We start from the raw sequence: 10,301 nt of genomic DNA on the forward strand, positions 1-10,301 counted from the left end.
CAGCCCCTACCCCTACTGCTGCCCCAGCCCCTGTCCCTGTCCCTGTCCCTGCCCTTGCCCCTGCCCCTGCCCCGGCTATTTCGGATGTTTGCTCTGGGTTGTTGCTCTCGGGTTTGAGCCCATCCCTGGGTTTGTCAGAGAACGCAGCCTTGCCGTCATGCCCGCCCCTGCACACGTGTTCAGAGCTGCAAACGCCGTCGGGCTCCGGCCTGGCCATGCAAAGTGGAAGAGCCGCAAGAGGAGTTGATACAAGAGGCTGGAGACAACCTCAACTGGGGCTTGAGCCCTGGCCTCTGGGGTGGTCAGCGTGGGAGAGCGTGCTGTGCTCCTGCTCTCTCCCATCAAGCCAGCCGTTGGGGATTTGAGAAACTTTTCACAGTTTCTTTTTATTTTTTTCCCCTGCAGCTGATGTGTTCCTTTAAGAAAAGTCTCCGGGATGTGGGGTACAGCGGGGAGAGACAGATTCACCTGGGTGTCCCTGACCGATTCCCATCCAAATTGCCCGTTTATGAATTTGCAGAATGCACAAAATGTACCGAAATGCTGAATTCTTCCCTCTGGTGCTTTCAGATGCACAGCTGCCTATTGCAATTACCCCAGTATCTCCTTTCTGCACCGAACTTTCACGCTCCCCAAACATTCCCCACTGGCTGCAGCCCTATCCTTCCGTTCCAAGGTGAGATGCATGGAGAAGCAGCTCAGCGAAGCGCGCTTCACCCCCCAGCGACCAGGAACACGGCTCTGGCAGCTCGGGAAATTACTGCTGAAAGTGAGCCGCCGTCCAAATTGATGAGAGCAGGAGCCGCGCGCGAAGGAGAAGGTCAGGGCTTGCTTTGATGTAACGGTCATAGCTGTATGTTAGTGGAAACTTTTGTGCACCTTCATATCAGAAACAGAAAATAAAAAAAAAAAAAAGAAGACATTTTGGTGTGGTTTTCTGCCCAAACGCTCTTCTTCAAGATGTTCTTCCAGGCACGCTCCCAAGGTGTGCATTCTCATTTATCCATCGCTGAAAGCCCAGGAGAAGTTCGGTTGATTCCTTGCTTTCCCTCAATGCAAACGGCATCTTGCCTTCATGAAATAGCTCTTTCCAAGCATGCCCAAGGTGGTAACATCAGCTAGCCTTGGCCTTCGCTCCCCACAGCCCACGCAAGAGCAGAACCGTGCCGACAGCCAAGTGTGATGGGCAAGTGGCCCTAAACGTGGGTTGGGGCTTTTTCCTCCTGGATGGGACACGTGATGGGGACCCGTTTGGCCCCATCATCTTCCAAAGTTGGCACAAGGTGTGCAGGATGAGCTTCTTGGCTAACTAAACACATGCTAGGTGATCCTCCTGCTTGCCTGCCCTGATCACCGACGAACCCAAAGCCAATGGAGGCAAGAGCAGCGATGGGATCCGTAGGCCAGGCCTAAATAATAATAATAAAGAGCCATCTTCTTTCTATTTCAAGGGTTGTATGTTACTTATAAATTCTGGAAGCTCTCCAAGTCTGGGTGACGCTAGAGAAAAATGGCTTAATAATCATTAAAAGGATCATTTTCCCCAAGGAGAGTGGATTTTAAATGGCACAAATGCCAACGGCTTTGGGTTTTATTATTGCTTTAGGAGTTCAGAGTCGAAGGCTTATCATCATGATAATAGCCTATGACTAAAGACCATTTGTGAGATGAACATGCCCAGAAATAATAGCATGAAGTTGCAGCCTCTTCACATTCGGGGCTGGCGTTTGATTCTCCACCAGGCTCTGGCTCCTTATGAAAGCTGCCAATCTCCGGCTTGGCATTCAGCGCTAAGTGTGAGACAGCCCACCGGCAGGAAAAAGGCTTTAAACAATGTTGCTATGGATATAAATGATGGAGCTATTGGTTGCGGTTATTTTTAGTACCCTGGTGCCAATTTATTTGTGCAGTCCTGGCTGCTGGCACAAAAGAGAAGGCAGCTTGCTGACTCGGGAGCCTTGGAGGAGTGAAAGGATGGCCTCGACTTCTCCAGCCTGCTTGAGTCTATCTGAACCTTTCCTCCCAAGCAACGTTGGCAATGGTTTGGCAGGAGAATTTGGTTTAACTCCTCTCTTCCTGGGCTGGCTCGCGCTGCCTGCTATTGCAAGGGATCATCCCAAGGTCCCCATTCTCAAGGCATGCTCGGTGAGGGTCTCCATGGATGCCACCATGATGTTCTCCTGCCCAAGCACTGCGTCAAGCCAGCCCCTCCTGTGCTCCCCAGCTCTCCTGCAGCCTTGCCTTGCTTGTTGGGGTGAATCCCAGGCAAATTAAACCCTGAATTAGCCACCCGGGGCTGGCCAGCCCTTCTAACAAACCTTTTCTCGCAGAGCAAGAAGGGCAGGGGTGGTGGTCCCTGCCCAGCAGCCTCTGCTGAGCCCGGATGATGTGTTGATCCTGCTGTGGAGGTGATCTTGGGGTGCTTCTCCTAGTGGGGTGGGAGCTTCAGCCAGGCTTGTGTGCAGCCGGGAGCATCGCGAGGCTTTGGCTCATGCGGGGGCTGTAAATCCGACTGCTGCTGATTTACGGTGGCACCAACAGTTCCTCGCTTCCTTCTTGCCTCTGCTGCTCCGGCCCTGCCAAACGCTGCTCATTTGCATAATCCTCCTTCCCATTAACGAGACTCTGAATCCTATCTGCTTCCTTTCAGGCTGGTGGCCTCATGCTCTGGCTGGGCACGGGCTGCCAGCCCCTCTCTGCACACGCAGACGAGGCTGCCGGTGGGGAGGGCGGCGAGACCCGCTGGCAGCGGGGGCAGGAGGATGCTCTCCCACCCCAGCATCGGCCTGCCGCAATTTCTGACTGGTTTGGGAGCGGATGGGCTGCTGCAGGCAGGATTGCAGGCTGAGCCGGATGAAGATCCCTCAGTCGGGGTCCCCGTCCTTTCGGTGGGCTGGATCAAGCCCCTTCGAAGCCCGCACGCACCGATCAGTCTGTGCCACTAGCCCGGAACAGCCCCTTCTAAATGCCTAATTTCCCTGTGACGAATCCCAGCCCACGGAAAAAGGCACCCAGTGATACCAAGACAATTGTCTCACCCTCTGGATTTAAAATCACTTGAAAATACGAAGCGTTCGACTTCCCTCTCAAATTACAGCGGAAAAGACTTTCAGCGGCATTCATTAGCTGGATTAGACACAGCGTGCCGTGCTCCCGGAGCCGCAGCGCCGCGCCGGCCATCACCTGCGCCTGGAGGTGCGGGATTCTCCCTTGCTGCAGGGTCCAACGCGATGGCGTGTCCCAACGCTGTCACCTTGGGGTGGCACCAAAGCCCAGCAGTGGGTCTCCCAGCAGCACGTCCTAGCGGGATGGGATGCTGCCAGCTCCCAGGCGATACCCAAAGCCCAGCGGTGAACCTCACGGATTCCATTTGCTCCCCTGTCAGAGGCGAAAAGCTCAGGGGTGGCGTAAGCTTTAAAGCTCTCGAGAGCAGCTTTCCCACGCCACGTGCTCCGGGCGGCCCCCAGCCCGCCGAGCCCTTTGCTCGGCACCCAAGGCCGCCGCGTGCCTGGTAGGTGTCAGGCAAGGAGCAGGTTCTTTGTTTGCGCTAATTTGTTGCTTTGTTTTCCGCCAGCTAGTTTAATTGTAATTAAAACCCAGCGGCTGCAGGGGAAGGAGCATGCAGGCGCCGAGGAGCTGAGTCGGAGGCAAGGGAGGGGTTGGTTTTCAGTCCCCTGCTGCGTTGCCCTTGGCTCCCCTTTCCAGCATTATCTGCACTGAAAATTAACGCTTGCCTGTGCTGCTTCCCCGCTTATTTTCGTCTCTTTGTGACACTGAGCGGGGACTGAAGCTTGCCAGTTTGTCACCCAGGTGAGAGGCAATGCAGAATTCATTCTCTATTTATACCATTTGCAGCCTGCCTGGCTCTCTCCCTTCCATATTTAGGCTGAAATTCATTATCGGCTGCTGCGGGGTCCTGGCCAGGTCATCGGTAAACTCCAGGGCTCTGGAGTGCTTCCCAGCTCCCGGGCATGGGTGAGGGCCCGGGCTGCATCCTGACACCGTGCTGGGTGAGCCCCGAGCAGCCCTGGAGGAGCTGAGCAGCAGCGCTGCCTCACGCAGGTATCCTCACGTGGGCTCTCGGAGAGTGATTAGGCTGCTGGTCTCGGATCCAGGCTCAATTCCCAGCTCTCCGGCTGTACAACTGAGACAACAGTGCTCTCCGACCTTGCAAGGGTTTTGCAAGATAAATCTATTAAAGATTTAAAGACACCAGCTCCCAACTACTCAATAAACCCCTGTTGATAATAAGGAACCACGCAGGTCTTAGATAATATTGGTGTGTTTGTGTTTTTTTTTGCTTTAACCCACGCATCGCCAGGCAAACGAATGCAAAATCCTCATTCCCTTGTATCGCCCGAAGGGCAGGATCCAGCTGTGGGTGGGATTTGCTCTGTAAGCAAACATCCGAGGGGATAATTTGGCAACGCAAGCCGTCAGAGCCACAGGAGCAAAGCAATGAGACGGCGGGATAGAGCAGCGATAGGAAAGCAAGAGGTACCGTTGACGGTGAGCGTCACCTCCCGTTCCCCCGCGCCGACCCGCGGGACCACGGCTCGGCACACGTATTTCCCAGCGTCTTCCTGGCGGACGGACTTCAGCGTCAGCTTGTTCTCGTTGCTCAGGACCTGGAAGAGAGGAGGGGGTGGCTTTCAGGGGGGGGCGATGAGAAGCTGAACAGGAGCCGTGCGTTACGAGCTCCGCAGCAGCCTGGAGAGAACAAAGTGGATGAGCCCAAAGTCTTACATGGCATGGAAACACCACTTCTTGCTGTTGACCAGGGAATAAAGAAATGACACATTTTTGGGGGGGAAATCTAAGTCCTGTTGGTGGGAGATCGACCTGGAGAGCTGGGAACCGGGTCTGGATAGCTGGGGAAATCTCAGCTGCTTTTGGGAAGCCCTCCCCACAGACCGGCTGCACCGTGGCTCTCAGCCACGCTGCCCTCCTGCCCCGGCGGTGCAATTAGCAGCTTTATTAAACCTTGAAAATTGCTGCAGCAGCGGGATGGGGCTGAGGCTGTCAGCAGAATCCCAGCACTGGTGGCATTTAAAAAGACGTGGTGGGTCTAAACCAAGTACCGGCTTTCGGAGCGGTGCGTTTCGGTGCTGGCTGCGCGTGCCTGGGGGTAATTCCTCCCTTGCCTCCCTCCCCCAGGCCCTCGCAGGCTGGGCCCAGCCCATCGCCTCTCCTCCTTCCAGCACCCGCTTGCTCCATGAGCCCCGGGTTGCTGCTCCCGCAGCCGATGCCTCTGGGAATTCGTGCTGATGGTTTGCAAAGCCCACGGTGCCCTGAGCAGTGGTTCCATATGGATCTGGGTCTCCCTGTAGCAAGAATATGGGGGTCTCACCCCTAACCTGGCAGGAGGCAGAGGCACAGGGTTTCAAATCCCTTTTAAACCCATTCTTTTAGCACTGATTACGAAGATTTCCATGCAAATGCCTGTGCTTACTTGGCCTCATCTCCTCTCTTCTCTCTCTGATTTGTTTCCTTCTGGCAAAGCAGGAGGAAAGAAGGCAATTTTTGTGGGAGCCTGACCTGTCTCTGAAAGCAGAGGGGCTGGAAAAAAAGCAGTCCTGATCGCACATCCCACCGCGATGGCTGGGTGCTGTTGGGCTTCACCAAGCAGCACCCCCTGCCAGCATCCCTCTGGGAAGATGGAAGGAGGCTCTGCTGAACAGCAACAGGGCATCTCTGCTGGGTTAGACCAGCCGGTGGGTCTGGCCTGAGCCCCGAGATGCTCCCAGCCAGCAAAGGCCAGCTAGAGGGAGCCAAATAAAAAGGGAGAAGGCTGCTCTGCCTGGCTTTGCTGCCCATTAGCGAAGGCAAGCTCTGGTGCGTGGCTGGGGCTGGACCGGGAGGGTCAGGAAACCCTCGTCCTCCTTCCAGCTGCCCTGCACACTCCAGCAGCTTTGAGAAAATGAAATAGCAGTCTACGGCCTGACAGCGACGCCTGTAATGATGATAACCCAGAGGAACAACACTGCAGCTGCGGGATGGGAAACCACCCAGGGATTATTGACCCGCTGGGATTCCTCAGCTGATTCGAGCCATCAGCTCTCCCAAGTCTGTAATTACTTCCCAGGAGATGGCCTTCGCCGAGGTCATTATGGTTTGGAAAAAAATGCCCCAGCAGTTAATGCCTCGATCTCGGCTCCTCTCCTGCATCCGTGCCTGGGGAGGGGAGCGACTCAGCCCCTTCATCTCACCATGACGCGAGCCCAGCGCTCTGACAACGCCAACGCATACGCCAGCGTCGCCTCATCGACTTCAGGACGCGTCTGTCCAGAGGAAGCTGAAAGATGCTTTTCAAGCCCAAACCTGCGTGCGCCTTCCGGATGAGTTTCACGTCTCAGCCCTCCTTTAGCTTCTTAACGTGGCTTTGCTCAGCCCTCCTGTCTGTAAAGAGGGGATCAGAGCACCTCCTTCCTCCCCGGGCTGACTGAGCCGCGATTAATATTTGCAAAGCTCCTTACGCTTTTCAGGACAAAAGAGAGGTGGAGAAGTCTGCTGGGCCAGATCCAGACTGCCCCGGCTTGAGCAGAGTCCGGCCCACAGCGGAGGAGAGCTGGGGTGACCACGTCAGGGCGTGAGCTCGGGTCTGGAGGCCAGGACCATCCCAGAAAGAACCACACGCAGGTGATTTGCAGAAGCTCTACCTGTCAGCGCGAGGTTAAGTGATCCTCTGGCCTCTCTTTACCCCTTATGCCCATCACCATGGGAATCAATTCTCCTCCTATTAGGACTCCTTCGCAAACATCTCCTGCGGGTGAGAGCTGCGCGTCCTCTGGAAGGTGGCTCTGCTAGGACTCGATTCCTCTGCTGAAAGATGCTTTTCAAGCCCAAACCTGCGTGCGCCTTCCGGATGAGTTTCACGTCTCAGCCCTCCTTTAGCTTCTTAACGTGGCTTTGCTCAGCCCTCCTGTCTGTAAAGAGGGGATCAGAGCATCTCCTTCCTCCCCGGGCTGACTGAGCCGCGATTAATATTTGCAAAGCTCCTTACGCTTTTCAGGACAAAAGAGAGGTGGAGAAGTCTGCTGGGCCAGATCCAGACTGCCCCGGCTTGAGCAGAGTCCGGCCCACAGCGGAGGAGAGCTGGGGTGACCACGTCAGGGCGTGAGCTCGGGTCTGGAGGCCAGGACCATCCCAGAAAGAACCACACGCAGGTGATTTGCAGAAGCTCTACCTGTCAGCGCGAGGTTAAGTGATCCTCTGGCCTCTCTTTACCCCTTATGCCCATCACCATGGGAATCAATTCTCCTCCTATTAGGACTCCTTCGCAAACATCTCCTGCGGGTGAGAGCTGCGCGTCCTCTGGAAGGTGGCTCTGCTAGGACTCGATTCCTCTGCGGCAGCGATGGCACTGAGCTTCAGAGGTCTACATTTCCCTTTGCCTCTCCCAAATGGGACTCCAGGCCCCACTTTCCAGCCCTCCATCGAAACGCCTCGTGGATTCACACACGCTTTCATCCAAAATACTACAAAGGCAATAAAGCCTTTACTGCTTAATGCACTTTGCTGGACTAACTGGGGATGCTCACTGCAGCCCTGCAGATCTGCAGCCTGGGAGCCACTGCTCTGCACTGCCATGATGTCCCCTGTGTTTGGAGGAGCCTCGGAGGTCCAGCATTTGTCCAGCCAGGAGCTCCCAGCCCATAGGTTTGGGCTTTGCTCCATGGGGAGCATCACACAGCACCTCATGCCCTGAATGTGCCTTTCCCCACCGCCCTGGCAGCGATTCTTACCACGCCTGAGCCTCGCTTCATCCAGACGATAGTGAGAGACGGGTTCCCAGTCCAGGCACAGTTGAAAACTGCGTCTGAACCCAGGTCAACGAGGAGGGACTGCGGTTCTGTCGCCATCCTGGGCCCAACTGCACAGAGGAGACCGGAGTTACTCCCAGTGATGGGCTGTGTCGACCAGAAACCCTCAGACCAAGGAGGTCACTGTGCCCAAGGAAGCAGTGGTAGGTCTTGATGGACCTACAGGTCACAGCCATGTAAGATCCCCAAATAAAGAAGAGCATGAGCCAGTTGCCTGCTGCAAACCCCAAGAACCACCACCATAAGGCAGGAGGAAACTGGGATCCCACCACCAGAGCATTTACAAAGCCTGAGCTGCAAGAGAGCCTAGCAAGGCTGGGTCACCCCGGGGAAGTCAGATCGAGCCCTTCCCGTTAATTTTCAGCAGCTCTGCTGGCCCTGCTTAGGGCTTAGCCAGTCTTAAGCTTAGCCAGTCTCAAGCTGACCGATTACTCACAGTAGACATCCACGGTCCTGCTGATGTTTGTGCTGCCCAGCGCGTTGGTGACCTCGCAGGAGATGGGCTCGAAGAAGAAGGTGTGGTCCACGATGGTTTCATAGAAGTCACCCGAAGCTTCCTTTATAACCTGGCCTTTTTTTGCCCACCTGTTGGAGAGGAAAAATCATCGTCACGGTGCTGTTTTCCGTGGCTTGCCCTGCACACGTGTGCGATGGCGGAGGTGCCGTACGGTGCCTGCTGCTGCCCTCGGCTTCAGGAGGGACGTGCACTTGTCCTCAGCATCGCCCGCTTCCCCTAGGGATTACAACCGCAGGTTTTGGAGGGGAGACGCCGAAGCGATGTGCACAGATATCCCTACTGAAACCTTCCCAAAATAACCCCAAAATTGCTATTTCCCTGTGAAAACCTGGAAAGACACCTCATTCCTTAGGATTGCGGGGCACGGGTGGGAGACCTCAGTGACAGGAGGCAAAACCCTTTCCAGCTTTCCCCCGCTTTCACTTTTGGGGCACGGGTGGGAGACCTCAGTGACAGGAGGGATGGAACATGGAGAGTGGGAATGGCAGCGCCAGGAGAACAGTCCCTTCCCAAACGCTTGCCAACCACCACTGCTGGTCTTTCCACACCAAAACTGCTAAAACCCTTTCCAGCTTTCCCCCGCTTTCACTTTTTTCTTTTTTCTTTTCCCCAATCAGAGAGAACTTTATCCCTTTAAGGCAGCTGAAATAACATTCCCCTGCGAAGCCAAGCTGGCATTTGCAACACTGCAACTTGCAAATTGTCTTGGAGAACAAGCTGTCAACTCAGCACTTGAATTAAGCCGCTGTTTGCCAAACAATGAGCAAATGTGACCTAATGGGGCACCAGCTGGCAGCCTGCCACTCCGGAGCGGGTGGGAAAGACCCGGAGATGCTGTTGGGTGGTGTGGAACTCCAGTCGCTCTTTGGGGGAAGGGAAAGAAAGTGCAGCAGGCTGGGGAAAAAAAATAAAAATATAGAAAAATCCTCCCAAACCAACCGACAGGTGAATTAGAGGGAGGAGGAGGATTCCCCTGAGGAATCTCTGCCGCTGTTGCCTTGGGGCTGCCCTCCTCTGGTGGCGCTGGATGGGTTGGGATGTTTGGGTTGGGGAAAGATGCAGGCACTGGGAGCTGGACGTGCCCCGTCAGGCTGCGCAGAGACGAGCCATGCTTCCCATGTGGGGTCGGCAGGGGGCTTTGGGAAATCTGTCCCCTTCACGGCGACCAGCATCCCAAGGTCTTCCTACGGGTCTCCTGCTCCTGCCTTTACTGCTCTCCTCTGCTCGTCCCCACCCCTCTGCTATGGGTTCCCCTTTGCTTTAATGCGAAAATTGTGCTGCCCCAAAGGCGACAACCGGAGCTAGGGAGGGTCTGTAGGCACAGGCGGCTTCCTCAGGGGCCTCTGGAGCGGGAGCGAAACGCCGGTCCGCGGCAGGCTGGAAAACGCTCCGACAGCGCCGCTAGAGCAAATTCCCCCGGTGCCTGCCGAGGTGAACCCAGCCGAATGGGGCCAGCTGGCCTGCAAGCCTTCGCCCACCATCTGATGAGACAAGCGTTTTGAAAGAGATGTATGAGCGGTACAGATGCGAGCTGATTTGTACGCACTTCCCTGCCCTCTCTTTTCATTTATCTTTGCACCTTGAACAGATGCCGACTGGCCACGACAGCTCCCCTGCCCCCCCTTCCTCCCCGGACTCCCCCTTCAATAATTAATCAGGAGATGCCGCCTTTATTTCTAGGGCTGCGCTTCATCTGTTAACGAGGGAGGATCCTCGCATGGAAAAACCAGCACAAGTGACACCTTCCCGGTGCCGATCCAAAGGTTTCAGTGGTCAGTGACGCTTTGGTGATGCCCTTCTCCTTCCAGAGGGAACTGCGACCCAAACCAAGGGGTTTGCAAGAGGTTGGCCAGCGAGGTGGACCCCAGCATCACGTTTCCCTGCCTCCTGATGGGATCTGCCTTGCCCAGATGCCTCCCTGCCTTGGGAATGATGCTGCCCATCACTGAGAGCATCTGCCA

At 55.6% G+C, this 10,301-nt stretch overlaps 1 protein-coding gene across 1 annotated transcript in view; it reads right to left on the reverse strand.

Moving 5' to 3' along the window:
• Window positions 1-10,301, reverse strand: part of KIRREL3 (kirre like nephrin family adhesion molecule 3) — a 138,968-nt gene that overhangs the window by 20,126 nt on the left and 108,541 nt on the right. The window contains exons 9-11 of the mRNA XM_009642154.1: window positions 8,260-8,408; window positions 7,746-7,873; window positions 4,502-4,628 (exon numbers count right to left, since the gene is read on the reverse strand). Of these exons, the coding sequence (XP_009640449.1) occupies window positions 4,502-4,628; window positions 7,746-7,873; window positions 8,260-8,408 (404 nt within the window). The remainder of the gene's footprint in view (window positions 1-4,501; window positions 4,629-7,745; window positions 7,874-8,259; window positions 8,409-10,301) is intronic.

Source organism: Egretta garzetta, unplaced genomic scaffold (genome assembly GCF_000687185.1).
Source record: "Egretta garzetta isolate BGI_Z169 unplaced genomic scaffold, ASM68718v1 scaffold207, whole genome shotgun sequence".
NCBI lineage: Eukaryota > Metazoa > Chordata > Aves > Pelecaniformes > Ardeidae > Egretta > Egretta garzetta.